Genomic DNA, 15,489 nt, shown 5'->3' with positions numbered 1-15,489 from the left:
GGGGGGGGGGCGAGCACGCTACTGGTATCAAAACCGGCGGATCCTTAACGCTTCTGTCCTTAACTTTAATTGTTAGTCGGGGGGAAGGGGGTATTTTTCTTTCGTTACCACTTCTCCGGACCTAAGGCGCAGCATAATTTAAATTACGCTAAATTAAATTAAATTAAATTACCACACATTACCTAACGTGGATTACTATAGCTGCCTGTGAGCCGTTTCGATTCAGAACTGCACGCTGGACTAAGCAGAAATTTAAATTTACTGAAGCCATGTGTAAGACATAAGCAAACGTTGGATCCAGTGAGAGCAGGGGAAAAAAATAACATAGGCATGAAGACAAATTTAACAGGAAGATATATACTTACCCTGGACTGCAAACATTTGTATAACATGGTGTGAAAAATTGGCTAGTCCCTTATGATAATATGCAGTTGTAGATGTAGGCGGGGCCTATTTTGTTTATAAAGCACGTGATAAAGCACGAAGTTCAGTATCAGAGAAGTCAAATTGGACAACTTACGACTTACTTTTAATAACTATTTCCTCACTGCATGCAAAAACAAAAATGGCAAATTAGGGGTATGAGGGGACGAGGAGGTGGTGGCTAGGACGGACGGACAGACAGGAAGAAGGGTAGAAGGAGGGAGGGTGGAGTGGTGGGGGAAAGGTTACGGCCCTGAATGAAGGTGTCTGTGGTTTTAACACTTTTATTAAGAGTAGGAAATAGTCACATGCTCTTTGGGAAGGGTCCGGAAGTGCTTAAAAGAGACGCAAATCCAAGCAACATTATTAATATATTATATGTAACCAGTGCTGCGGCTGCCGAGTGGAACATTTGAAGCAATGAGGCTTATATTCACACGATTAAGTATGTGACTTCCGCTGGAGTAAGATAGTGAAGCTACCTCTTGGTTACTTCCGTCGTAGATCACGTGATACTCGGAAAATCGCCGTTTATTCCCGGCTATAAATCAAGCGAGGGCTAACCAGATTGAAATAATAATGAGGGCGGGTTATTTTTTTCTGCAGGTGGTGTGAAGGGGGGGGGGGGGGTTGGGCACTACCCTATCCCGTTTACAAACAAAGAAAACCTTACACTCCGTACGTATAAAGACTTTACACATCATTCTCATTTTTATGACGGCTATATGATATTATGTACAAAACCGAGTCGGTTACGGTAATTATACCGACCCGGGTTTTGTGATTCTGAACTTAGCGTTCGTCAAATCGGGCGCACGCAAAACTTCTATCAATAATGTTGTGTGAGAATTGGGATAAATATGGATTCTGGTATTACTGCCATTTTTTTTTTTTTTTTTGTAATATCCTCGTCATGCATCTGTTATTCCTATATCCTGCGGGATGACAATGCACTTTTTAAGAAAGTCACTCAAAATGGACTCGAAACACAAAACCACAGTCCCCTAATACATTGTGATTACAAGATATCTCGTCAGAAACCAATTCCTATTTCCCAAAAGCTGAGACTCCCTTTAAGTTTAGTTACTCCAATTAGAATGTTCACATCAATTAGAACTAACTGAATACATAAAGAGGCTCACTTCTCTACGACAAACAAGACGACACAGTCTAGAGACGCTAAAAAACAAAGAATCCATACCTTCTATTGATCGTTCCCCTCTCAGCTACTTGTGGTACGTTGATTCTTCACTTGTAACTCTTTTGTTGTCCACATTTCCTCTAACAAAACAATTAGTATTCCACTTACTAAGGATTCACTTCGTTCATTGGTTAACTTTCGCGAGAGACTGTCATGCACAGTCACGGTGATTCAGCACTTTTTAGCGTTGGTATAAATATGTAAGTTCCTCCCACAAATGACCACTCTACTGCGAATGTTCTTCTTGACTATCGAAGGCTTCAGTCAACCAAAGCACTATCTTTATACACTTCATCCTTTCATTTCTTTTTCTCCTGCAAGAAAAGAAAAACAATGGCCACATTTAAGGTGACGTATTTCGCTATGCCTGGTCGCGGGGAAGTTTTGAGACTAACCCTCGAAGTCGGTGGAGCTAAATGGGAAGACAACAGAGTGGCCATGGAAGATTGGGGGAAGATGAAAGCCGGTAAGTAACTGAACTTTAAGTAACCTTCTGAAAAAAATCCTCAAACTTCGCCAGGAATGCATGCATGAGAGAATTTGAAGTGAAGGAGGGAGGGAGGGAGGGGATGGGGCATGTTTGGGGTTGACAGGTATAGTCTGCTCTTCTTCGATGTTATAGTTAATAGGCACTATGACCGTAAGTCAACGTTTCGCCAGCAATGATCTCTAAATGGTTCAGTTGGGGGAGAATTAGACCACTACTACGGGGCACATCTCTCCCCCACCCTTTAAACCATGCATACAAGGTATTCATTAGCATTGCGTTTATATATGTCCTTCAGGCCCCTAACTAAAATCGGTCGGAGGAAATTTGAATTTTTGAAATCATGCGCACACCACTGCTCGGTGACACTATTTCAAGAATTTCACTGACAGCTGTTGGCTGTACATAATTACCATCCTGTCATATTCTTTGCTTTGATCCACGTTCAGTCCATGTTAATTGTTACACTGTCCTAAATACGCAATATATTGCCTTCCGAGCTATACCTCGATCAAATTCACCAGCCAGTTTTATATATGGAAAAAGATCAGAAATTTAGCCATCTAAAAAAAATGGCGGGATTGTATGGCTACAGGCATAGGCGTATAGGAGCCCAATTTGATTGGGGTTGGGGGGGGGGGGGGGCTGTAACGACTTGCCCGAAAAATATAACCAAAATTGTTCGATTGTTTAATTGTTTAATGTAGATATCACACAGACATGCATCGGTTATTAAATCGCATGCCAATATTATACAATCATTTGCCGTGTTATTACCATTTGAGGAAGTCGTTATAATAATGATAATATAGGTTTAACCATTGAAAACACATTGCAATTTATTTTTCTTTCACCCATGTAGGTGCCCGAAAAATTCTCAGCATATAGCCTGAATTTTCACAAAAATATTTGCTGGGGGGCTGCAGCCCCCCCCCCCCCCCCCCGCCTCCCCCAGCAACCCCGCCTCCTACGCCTATGGCTATAGGAACCATTGTATAACTTAAAAACAATGTAAATTTAAAGAGGTATACGTTTGCATAGAGATTTCGATGGTATTCAAGTAATGGCTTTAAGAACTGCAGCCATTATAAATCAGTCAGTATATATTAGCAAACTCCTCGTAACGGCAGATTGTTTACATCCCACGCGAACTAATCCCAAAAATCAACTTCGTGAGTCTCTAACTACTGCATGGTCATGTGATATAGGCTTGCTATTGCGATCAAAGACAAATCTTGTTCGCCTGTAACCGGTAAAAGTAACAGCCATTTGCGGTACCAACGGGGAGCGGAGAAGGGAGGTGTTATGTTTTACTCAATTGTAATGGCAATTCCTCCCCCCGTTCCCTTACCCAGTCGACTCTGGTGAAACAAAACTGAAGTAATTCTGCCCCTAAATTTGTGTGCAACTTAATACAGATAGGATTTTGACTTTCAAACTGTTTGTTGACCCAAACTGTTTGAGCCTTTGAACTGCTGCTTGAAAGTCACTTCGCCAAATCACCCCCCCCCCCCACCCACCACCATCACCACCATTAAAGACATTATGGTGCCATCACCACGAACAATACTCTATACTGTCGAAAATAAACTTCAATGTCCAAACGATGGTCATAATTTCTTGTAACATCCACCCTGGAAATGAAATCTTGTTTATTCTGTGCGTTGGGGACTAAAACATAGGAGTTTGATTTATTCTTTATCAAGTGACGTATTCTTCACATGATCTGTCGCCCATAGTCACGTGGTATATTGTCACTTGGTTGTAAAAGTTTGCCAGGCTGCCTGTTCCACATTATAGCGTGTTATAAAACCCTTAAATCCGAAGCTGTATATATTGGTATGCAGCAAGTTGAATGTAATGTTTTGTAGTTTAAGAAAGAACCAAATTGATGTCCAGGGGCGGTTGAATAGGGTTCAATCTGGAGTTGCGGAACGATCGACGGGCAGTGGGACATGTGACTTCTATGCAGTTGAGGGGCAAACCTTTTTACTTTATACTCAAGCGAACTACAAGTGATGATACTTAAAATGTAACCCTAGGCGATATATTCCTATTCCAAGTTCGTCTTAAAAACTATTAACATCACTTTTTCTTACTGGTTTTCTTACACAGGTCTTGCAAATGATCCAGTCTTCAAGTTTCCTTGGTTACCACATCTTGAGGTAGTGGAAGGTGGTTCTACGGTTGTCGTGAGCCAGAGTATTCCCGCTCTCCGATTCGTAGCTAGAAAGCTAGGTACGTAACGATATAGTAGCAATATAACTAAGAGGCTATAGCTAGCTAGCTAGCTAAAAGGTTTATACTTTATTGCACGGCTGACGAATTAATTCTTAGTTTACTATAACATGTTAATTTTTCGGCGTTTTTAGAATACGGTCTTACATAGTAAACAACAGTTTGACTGTAGAGGCCTCCGTTTTTGTGAGAAAACGTAAATATAAATCCCATGGTATTGAGTGTTTCTTGGTATGAGGCGCTCGTATCCCCCCTTTTTATTTTGTTGCGTGGTGACCCCCAATTTCCACCTTGATAATCTTGGTTACCCGCCAGTGACGGATGTTGAGGCAAGGGATTTACGGGGGAGGGGGAGGGGCGGGGTGGAGGTATCAATTTGCGTGCCTGCAGGATTTTAAACGTGCATGGGAGAAGGCTTCTTTTTTGCAACTTTTTAAAGTAATTTTAGTAAACTCACGATTTTTCCTGTACTTTTTCTTCCACAAATATCAGCAATTTAGAATTTCTTCTGAATGTTTACTTGCGACCCCGCCCCTCCCCCCCCCCCCCCTTGTGGCGTCCTTAAAAATGGCTGCGATTCCCACTTCGAGTATCAGGGATCAAAGAGACTATTATGGTGTAACATCATATCGATTAAACTTACAACATGCACAGTTTTCATCGAACAAGCCGTTAGCCCTCATAATCTTCATAACCTATGAAGTATAAATACACAAATGTAACCAAAATGATTATATTTTATTATGTCCGGTCTGCCTAATACACAGGTCTTGACGGAAGTTCAGATGCCGAGAAGGTTTTGGTGGATAGTATCCTAATAATCTATGATGACTTCCTAAAGCTATACGTCCCTATTACCTTTTCAAGCAAAGTAAGTATCCTCACCAGAGGCGTCAGAAGAGGATGGAGGGGGGGGGGGGATACTCAAACTTCGAGGGGTATTGGGACGTGTGACTTTTATTTGGTTAGGCAATCCACATAAGACATCCAGTAGTTACAGTTTTCAACACAAGGGCAAGTTTAATTGGTTTGTTTCAACTTTTCATGGAAACAGCACTTTTTCATTATTGTTTTTTCTTTAATTTCTCAACAAAGAAGCTTATATTAAATGAACACAAAAGGCATTATTTCGCTTTAAAAAAATGAAAAAAGGTGTTTTTCATAAACGAACAATGCAGAGGCGTTACGGAATAACCATTCCGCGCCTAATTTGGTTTCTCATAATGATTAGTAATGATATAAAATTCATCTTGTTTTGTTTTTACAGCCTGATGAAGACGCTGAAAAATTCTTGAAAGGTCTAGAGACACAGGGAGCCTATCTGGAAAGGCTTCTTAGCCACAGTAAGAGTGGATTCCTCGTGGGAAGTAAGGTAAGTAACTCCTTATTTTCTTCTCTCAATATAAATGAGGTATATTTTGGTGGCACTGTTTGAAGCACAAAGTTTATCTCTAGGATACAAAAAGACAGTTTGTTGACAACCCTATCTCAGTATCTGGTCCCTTCCTCGAGATGGTTGTTTGAATGTAACCTGCATTGACTATAGCTCCAGGAAATGGAGACTATGTCTCCAGGATCTCAATTGGTGGTTTGTGATGTCATCTGTTCTGTTGAAACCTTCTTGTTGATTTATCCTTGAAAATGTGATGCATTAGGACTATTTCCGGGACTTAGCGGAGGTTTGTTTTCTGTAGTTACATTTTCTTCGAAATGCAACTTTCGGTAAAAGAAATAAATCCACTTCATGATTCGCTCTGCTGTTGCCAGATGCATTGACAAATATTCATAATCTTTTGCCAAAGAAACTTCTATGAAGATCAATTATCTTAGTCATTACTAGCCATGTATATGTATATATATATATATATATATATATATATATATATATGTACATATATATATGTATATATGATATAAAATATATATATATATATATGTATAATACATATATAATAATATAATTTAATAAATAATCAACATTTTGTGTTCTGTTTTATCTCTTTTAGCTAACCGCTGCAGACATCGCCATATTTGTAGCCTTACGAGAGGCTTCTAATAATCTCACCCAAAAGTCGAAACTTAAGGTTGACTTGAGCAAATTCCCAAAATTGAAGGCCCATCACGAGAAGATAGCCGCAGTACCAAAGATTAAGGCTTACTACTCCAAATAGTTACAACCTATGATCGGATAATCTTTATGATATTGGATGGTAATATATACGACATGGAAGAACGACATGAGAACACTTAAACCATGCTTGTAATTGCTTTCAAATTTAAGATTAAACCTTTGTACAGTGCAAGGATTACTTTGGCAAGCTTAAGATATGCTTATAGGTAAGCATATAAGCTTAGTCTAGAGTGTATATACCAATCAAATCAAACTTCAAAAACAAGTCTTAACATAAAGGATATTCAAAGAGGTTGCATGTATCATATGCAAAATTGAACTGGTTTTCCGATACACGGTAACCAGAAATGAAAACCCGGAAAATGTCAAGTCATCAAATAGGGAATTTCCTCACCCGTTTTTCATTTCCTACCATTTGTACATTCACGATGTGGTTATCACACTTTCACCCATTTGCTCATATTTGTAAAGCAAATAGAATAACTTAAACAAAACACTTTCTTTTCTGTTTTTTTGTTGTTGTACTTTTGAATGTTAATATAAGCTATCGGACTTGATGAGAAGAAGTTGTGGGGGATGGGGTAGGGGTGGGGTGGGGTAGGGTGGGGTGGGAGGGGCTATACAGACCGTGGTCCCTAGTCTAGTCGGGGCCCAGGAATATATGGAGGGGCCCGGGAAAGTTAGGGCTAAAGAATAGTGAATTTTCCATTTCGGAAAGATAACAGAAAAGAAAAGTGACATTATATTTCCGCAGGGTCTGACCATGGCGACTGACGCCTCTGAATGGCTCGAACATTAGGATTTTTGCCATTGCTTGAATTCAACTGGACATGCGCATAGTGAAGTGGTATGGGCTAGAGTTACCTGGCACTTGGGTTTATATACCGTCCGCACTATCGTCTTATATACTTCATATACATGGCGTAAATCGTGCAGAACAACTATACATAATCCCAACGATATCAGTCGTGGTGGTGGTTCGGGGTGGGGCTGGTGGGGTGGGGCGTGGGTGTGAAGAAAATAACTCCCTGAGTTTCCATGGACTGGGGTCCAGGTATGTTAAGCTCATGTAATATCGATGGCTGAGTTTGTATCTCTCAACCTGATCCACAGCTAAATCAAAGTAACTGGGTCGTCTGTTTGTCTTCCTATCCCACAAGTACTCCCTCCCCTCCCCCCCCCCCCCCACCCTTCGCCCCCGCCTTCCAACAATCCCTCTCACCTTTTTATCCCCAATTCTAATACCATTGTTAATGCCGCAAAGAGCGGTATGGTTACCGCATTTCTTGACTTAAAACAATGAATGAAGTGTGTTGTCATATACATTCATTTCCGCTGATACCTTAGCCCCCCCCCACCCTCTACCCCAACAAACACACACCCTTCGTCCCAATCGCTTACTCTTCTCTAACTAAATCGTGCTGCGTTACGTTCTCTTAGGCTAGCAATTACCGACAGTGAACCTACGTTTGGGTCTCACAAAGCCCCCTCCCCCATCCCCGCTGTTATTTGATGGAGGAGCTGACGTAATCAGAGGCTTACCTAATAAAAGGAGTTCTTCCAGACATTTTTAAAAACATTCAAATTTTCATATTGAACATTTTAACGTGATACGGCATCACTCCCCTTACTCAAGATTTGCGACTTCTTTGGATATGATAATTAAATAAAAACATCCTTTTCTGATTGTTTTAAAGACCCGCAGCTTCACCTACCACGCTTCATGTATCTCTGTACGTTGCTGCAAATGTTCATCCATCCTTTTCAAGTGCATTTAGGTTTGAATTTAAGAAAAATTAGTGTTCGCATACGGAATATCTCTCTAGGTGCATGCCCGGTGGGATACTGTTGGCTGTGCATGAATTGACACAAAAATAAATACCATCACAAAATGTTGGTTTATAGAAAAATGCATAGCGCCACTCTCTTATGCCTGTTGTACAGTTGCATATAAGCTTTTTAGATATTTACACACTCATAACGACAAAAGAAGAAGCTGATTTTGTGTGCAAAAGCGCATTTAGACTACGTTGGGTATCTCTGGGAACATTGCAGGTCGAATGCTCTCAGTTCTTACCATTCCAAACGGTGAGGAAAACCTTGGCGTAGCAGGCTGAAGAACATCAAGGTATATGCCTAATTTTTGTCACCTTCATAATGACTTTGTAACATGTACAACTATATCTATATAATGCATTTTCTATTCGTATAGTTTTCCTATTTGACTAGGTTGCAGCTACTGTGGATACGCAATTATTTAGCGTTAGCCGGGATCACTATACGATAGCGTACCGAGTGTGACGGCAAAACCAGGTACTAGTTGCTTTCTAGTCTCTTTGTCAGGATTGAATTTAATAAAACATAGCGGATCGGGTTTGTCAAGTAGAGTATCTGCACTACTTTTTGCCGAAGGCTCAGTAACATTTGCAAGGTTGCTGGCGTGTGTATGTAGGTGTAAGTGTGTGTGTGCGCGAGTGACAGTGTCTGTATGTGACGGTCAGCTTGTAATCACGATACCTCAAGAAGCACAAGTTGAGTGATATATACCAAGTGGCTTCCATGTATGCTTCAGTACACTAGGGACCAAGTGGGCCCCATGTATGCTTCAGTACACTGGGGACCAAGTGGCTTCCATGTATGCTTCAGTACACTGGGGACCAAGTGGCCCCCATGTATGTTTCAGTACACTAGGGACCAAGTGGCTTCTATGTATGCTTCAGTACACTGGGACCAAGTGGCTTCCATGTATGCTTCAGTACACTAGGGACCAAGTGGCTTCCATATATGCTTCAGTACACTGGGGACCAAGTGGGCCCCATGTATGCTTCAGTACACTGGGGACCAAGTGGCTTCCATGTATGCTTCAGTACACTGGGGACCAAGTGGCCCCCATGTATGTTTCAGTACACTAGGGACCAAGTGGCTTCTATGTATGCTTCAGTACACTGGGACCAAGTGGCTTCCATGTATGCTTCAGTACACTAGGGACCAAGTGGCTTCCATATATGCTTCAGTACACTGGGGACCAAGTGGCCCCCATGTATGCTTCAGTACACTGGGGACCAAGTGGCTTCCATGTATGCTTCAGTACACTGGGGACCAAGTGGCTTCCATGTATGCTTCAGTACACTAGGGACCAAGTGGCTTCTATATATGCTTCAGTACACTGGGGACCAAGTGGCCCCATGTATGCTTCAGTACACTAGGGACCAAGTGGCTTCCATATATGCTTCAGTACACTGGGGACCAAGTGGCTTCCATGTATGCTTCAGTGCACTGGGGACCAAGTGGCCCCCATGTATGCTTCAGTACGCTAGGGACCAAGTGGCTTCCATATATGCTTCAGTACACTGGGGACCAAGTGGATTCCATATATGCTTCAGTACACTGGGGACCAAGTGGCCCCCATGTATGCTTCAGTACACTGGGGACCAAGTGGCTTCCATATATGCTTCAGTACACTGGGGACCAAGTGGCTTCCATGTATACTTCAGTACACTGGGGACCAAGTGGCTTCCATGTATGCTTCAGTACACTGGGGACCAAGTGGCTTCCATGTATGCTTCAGTACACTAGGGACCAAGTGGCTTCTATATATGCTTCAGTACACTGGGGACCAAGTGGCCCCCATGTATGCTTCAGTACACTGGGGACCAAGTGGCTTTCATATATGCTTCAGTACACTGGGGACCAAGTGGCTTCCATGTATACTTCAGTACACTGGGGACCAAGTGGCTTTCATATATGCTTCAGTACACTGGGGACCAAGTGGATTCCATGTATGCTTCAGTACACTGGGGACCAAGTGGCCCCCATGTATGCTTCAGTACACTAGGGACCAAGTGGCTTCCATATATGCTTCAGTACACTGGGGACCAAGTGGATTCCATGTATGCTTCAGTACACTGGGGACCAAGTGGCCCCCATGTATGCTTCAGTACACTGGGACCAAGTGGCTTCCATGTATGCTTCAGTACACTAGGGACCAAGTGGCCCCCATGTATGCTTCAGTACACTGGGGATCAAGTGGCGTCCATGTATGCTTCAGTACACTGGAGACCAAGTGGCTTCCATGTATGCTTCAGTACACTAGGGACCAAGTGGCTAAATATTCATGTAGGGTTGGGGCTTAATGGGAAATCGTCGAAAAACGAATTGTAAACAAGATATCTCAACTAAAATAAGTTGAATCAGTGTTATACTTGGTAGATAGATGTCATATGATGGGTAGATGTACCCTTTTGGTTTTGGTTCCATCTCATGATTATTTATGAGTGGGCGGGCCTTACCATTAACTCGTTAAAATGTCAATATCTCTGCAACCGTATGTCCGATTAAGTTAATGCTTGGTGTGGTGATGTAACTACATAGTATGTATATGTTCTTTGCAAGAACATTCAGGCCTACATTTCTGTGGACCCTCTGAGCCCCAAAAACTTTCGGGCGCCGGGCTGGGTGGACCCATATATTGTGGTTGTATTTGATTTATTATTACACGCACATAAACACGCCAAATCATAAAAACCAGAAAACAAAAACGTTCAGTGGTTCCGATGCCTAAACATAGAATGTGGTAAGCCATACAAGTCATGTTAAAAGTCAACTTGTGCAAAGCAAAATTAAGAGGATGATCTATTGACTAATGCGGCATCATATAAAGGAATGTGCCATGAATCAGTTATCATGTCGACAAATTCTATTTGGTGACATAGTATAACTAAAACCCATTGGTCACTATGGTTCGTTGCTTAAAGGAAAATAAATGTCTTGCATATGTCAGTCATTCCAATAGTAAAGTAAGTACATATCACATGCAAGAGCCCAATGGCACTATCCAAAATTGAAATAAGAGAAACGTTGGCACAAAAACATTTGGGCCCAATACAAAGTCTAAACAAAAATTGGTTAACAAAATGGCTCGACAAAATATTGGGCCCAAATGGGCATTAAAATAATCAGACCCACAGGTACCAGCTATTAACCAACAACTGTATTCCAAGTTTGATACAATCCGATTTATGGCAATTTATGGCAAGTTAATGCAATTTTATAATTTTTGGGCACTCTCAAAAAATTTGGCCCAATAAAATTTAGACCGTCAAGACTAAATGCATAAGGGGTTTGAAAACACAAATGTTACATCCCAAACCCTCTACCCCCCCCCCCCCCCCCTCCCCCCTTTCTCTCTCTGGTGTTTCGCCGCAAAGTATTAATCGAGATAGGAATTAAGTTGCCGTTACATTTTTTGACTGTCTGACGATGCTCACGAATTTCATGCATATTTTCTGAACATGGTCGAACTGATAGAGTAAGCACATGCAGTATGTAAGTTTCTTCTCTGCTCTAACCCAAGGATGGCATCGAAACCAGCGAAACAAACACGAATATTTGTATGGTGTTGGCCAAGATCGATCTCGACGGCTTTTGAAAAATGTCTTAGCTTTGTTGAAGGTGTACAAACATGGCACGAACCCTATTGCGTAGCTTTTAATGGCGAGCTGATGGCGAATCCCCAAGCGATGGAACCTGGAAGCCCAATCGCAATCATTTTTGAACAATTTGCAGCAATGATGAAAACCATAGCAGATCAACCAAATGAATTTTCTGATGGACGATTTTTATCTGCAGACAAATTTACGTAAGTTTCACCTTGCATTGTCTTAGACAGGTCACCAGTATTGCAACTTACTATGCTGAAAAAGTATGTTAATGGTCACCCATGCTCAAACAAGAACTTTGACTTCCACTTTAAGTCTTTTTTTTTACTCTCATTGAGAGTCCCATGATGGTCTGGTTATAACCTGGAGGGAAAGAATCCCCTTAGGAAGCTTACAGTTCATTTTAGCGTGTTAACATGTGGTGCCAATACTGATGGCCTGGGAATGTTTAGGAAGTGACATCTCGCTTCTGTATGGATTGCAAAACCAAACATAGGGAAGAGAGAGAGCACTATTTATGTAAATGCTCACTATCGAAGTATTTTAGCAAACCTGGGGGGGTGGGGAGGGGGAGGGGGTAGGGGTGTACATGTGCTACTGTACCCTTAGTCGCTATGCACTCAACACAGAAAAATAATGTTTTCTTAGTAGTATTTCACACTAGTGTCACACTGTGAAACTATATATGTATATACATTTTAACATATATGTCTCTAACGCCACGGTAGTACCAATATAGTAATGCGTGACGATGAAGGTGTGGATCTTGTACATGCATGATTTGCATAGAGATTCTTGCTTCACCGATTTTACTGGTGGGGACAGGTTTGACAACAACGAAAAAGTCTCATTGCCGGGCGAAACATATGGCGGCGGCATAGAATATAAGGAGATGTAGGAGGTTTCCATTTCGGATCCTTCAAAGATGAAGAAAAAGAGCACCAAAACACCTTAATTTGACTTAAACACTCCTTACCCCCTCCCCTCCCCAAACCCCCCAAAAAGGAGTAGATAAACTCGAAAGTATCTCAATATTCTCATTTAAATTTCCAACAGATTCCCAAACATAAAATCAATGCTGGAGGAAGAAGAGACAGCAGAAGGAAAGAAATACATCGTGATTAAAGACTTGGCCACTGCTGTAATGGATCGCGTAGATTGCCTACCAGATGTAAGGGTTGGAGAGGGAGAGAGAGAGGGTCGTGGGGGGGGGGGGGGGGGGAGGGGGAGGGAGAGTGGAGAGAGAAGGAGGGAGTCATTGAACACATTAAAATACTATTTTAGGAAACTTAACTGTGTCCTTTTTGTTAGTATGTGCATGTGTTTAGGATATGATTGTTCTGGGTCTGGCAGTTTTTTGTCAGTCAAACTAGACGACAATGTCTGAGACGTTGTTGTAACTGTTTCCTCTCTGTATTTAGATGATTTATGTTAATGAAGTATATAGGATTAGTATATCCAATCAAATGTATCACATGCCGAATATAAGGGTAACACTTTGAGACTTCCATGACTTGTGACAATGCTTATCAGTTACAATCATTTACCATGCAAAATCGATGAAATGTATTTTAGTGCTACCTTATATGCTTGCTTAACATCATGTAAGTTCAAATTCCATACAAGCAAAATCTTAATCAACTGACGTCACGCGTTGTTTGTAGCGGACATCATCCGCCATTCATAGTTACAAACGTTTTGAGATATTCCTCAAAACTCAATTCGTTCATTTAAATACATGTGACACATTCAGCAATTCGTCTCGGCAAAGGTGTAGGCTACGAAAAATTCGAGAAAAAAACAATTCACCCCAGAAATATATATCCTGTAGTAAGAATCATGTCGGACAACTACAGTTCACCCTTATATTTATTGGGAAATACAGTGTGCTTTTATTCCAGTCCGCTCCAATGAAATAAACTTTTACCTGTTGGTGCATGATGGTTGGGAGGAAATAGGGAAACTATGTTTCATTTACTAACTGTCAGATAATAAATCGATAATGTTCTGCTCTTGTCTCTGCAGGTCCCCAGTCGCCACACTTTTCTCATTCGCCATCCTCATCGGTTTCTCCTCTCTCAAAGAAAAATGATCCTCCGAGTGAGCAACCACCAGGGTGACCCGGCCGATTTCGACATGTTCAACTCATCACCCATGTTGAGAGATTCTTTCTACAAAAGAGATGGGATGCACTTCTTGTGGAAGTATGTCCAGGAGACGGGCAAAGACCCCAATCCAATCATTATCGACGCCGAGGACCTTATGAATCACCCTGATAAAATCCTTCCCAAGTACCTTGACGCTCTGGGAATCCCATTCAAGGAAAAGTATCTCACGTGGGACGAAAGCGAAGAGTCGCTGAAGACTTGGAAGGGGAGTCTGGATCAAGTGGTGATAGGGAAACGAATGGGGGTCTTTGAGAAGGCGTTCAAGAGTTCCTGTTTCATGCCGAATACACATACTACACCAACCAAAGAAGACCTCACACAAGACATCATGAATGTTGTGGGACACATCTTGCCGGGCTATGAAGAAATGTACGAGAATCGTATAAAGCCGGAGTGAGCGAGCGAGCAGTATTAGCATTACAATGGTGAATAGGACATAGGTAACAGAAGGGATGTCCATGCGCTAGACTCGGTCACCTCCGGCTTGATCTTCAAATATCGCAGATCAAATATGGATGCTTGGCGTAGAACATAACACTAAGTGAAACCCTTATTGCATTAACAATACAAAAGCTGATGGGATGGCCATTTTTCAGACTGGACGACCAGAGGAAGTGTCAAATATATCATGGACAAATGTCTATTTACTACTATTTTCATCTTATTGTACGTTTCAAAATTTATAAAAATATACACCTAATTATACCGTTAGAACACAAAAGTAGTTACAGAAAGAACAAAAATCAAACAAAAATCTCCATGAATCGCCCTGGAATGTTTTTTTCTTTCTTCATATTGATGAAAGCACCATGGGTTGCATTAGTTTGGTAGACACATATCATCCACAAATCTGTCTCCTGTCAGAGTGGCCTGATTGGAATTCCAATACAAAACAAAATTCAAGTTCTTGGAGGTATTTTTCGTCACCAACTAACGAGTAGTCAATTATAGTATCGATATAGTCACACAATTATGATGACGTAGAAGATGTAAAAACATTTTGATAACTTTAACATTAAATAAAGCGACTGACGAATTGAAATCGATCAGTAAGTGTCCGTCTTTTCTGCAACAATATAAGTGATGATGTCATTGCGTAATGATCCCTCGCAAACTTACTCATTCCCCAAAAATACTTGAAACTTCCATCTGCTTACTGGAAGAAGGTTGAGTATTTAGCTTCACCCCCCCCCTCCCGCCCCACCCCCTCGCCCAGCTATCCCGTACAAAATGTAAATGCCGTTTTCATTGCCATTTCATAAGTGAATTTTCAATGGTATTACCCATTCGGAATGGATGTAAATACCTCATAAAATGACACCTGGAATAAGTCACATATCTGACGATATGGCTAGTTTCATAAGGACTACAATTAACCAGAACCCACCCCACCCCACCCCCAC

General features: G+C 41.4%; 2 protein-coding genes across 3 annotated transcripts; both read left to right on the top strand.

Annotated features, from left to right (window-relative positions):
* The first annotated feature begins 1,812 nt into the window (after positions 1-1,812).
* On the top strand, positions 1,813-6,974 carry LOC139967604 (probable glutathione S-transferase 5). The gene is made up of 5 exons (XM_071971568.1): positions 1,813-2,090; positions 4,227-4,349; positions 5,117-5,220; positions 5,617-5,721; positions 6,356-6,974. The coding sequence occupies exons 1-5, from the start codon at positions 1,958-1,960 to the stop codon at positions 6,518-6,520; spliced, it is 630 nt and encodes a 209-aa protein (XP_071827669.1). The 5' UTR covers positions 1,813-1,957; the 3' UTR covers positions 6,521-6,974.
* A 1,449-nt stretch (positions 6,975-8,423) lies between these two features.
* On the top strand, positions 8,424-14,651 carry LOC139967593 (uncharacterized). 2 transcript variants are annotated; one of them, XM_071971557.1, is made up of 5 exons: positions 8,424-8,608; positions 8,710-8,793; positions 11,834-12,118; positions 12,975-13,089; positions 13,944-14,651. In XM_071971557.1, exons 3-5 carry the CDS (start codon positions 11,835-11,837, stop codon positions 14,481-14,483), a joined length of 939 nt encoding a protein of 312 aa, XP_071827658.1. In that variant the 5' UTR covers positions 8,424-8,608; positions 8,710-8,793; position 11,834; the 3' UTR covers positions 14,484-14,651. The 2 variants fall into 2 exon arrangements, with proteins under 2 accessions (XP_071827658.1, XP_071827657.1); XM_071971556.1 differs by lacking the exon at positions 8,710-8,793 and having other exon boundaries at positions 8,425-8,608.
* Positions 14,652-15,489: the final 838 nt, after the last annotated feature.

Source organism: Apostichopus japonicus, chromosome 5 (genome assembly GCF_037975245.1).
Source record: "Apostichopus japonicus isolate 1M-3 chromosome 5, ASM3797524v1, whole genome shotgun sequence".
NCBI classification, from domain to species: Eukaryota; Metazoa; Echinodermata; class Holothuroidea; order Aspidochirotida; family Stichopodidae; genus Apostichopus; species Apostichopus japonicus.
Note: the sequence above shows the minus strand (reverse complement) of the source record. Positions and strands in the feature narration are given on the sequence as shown.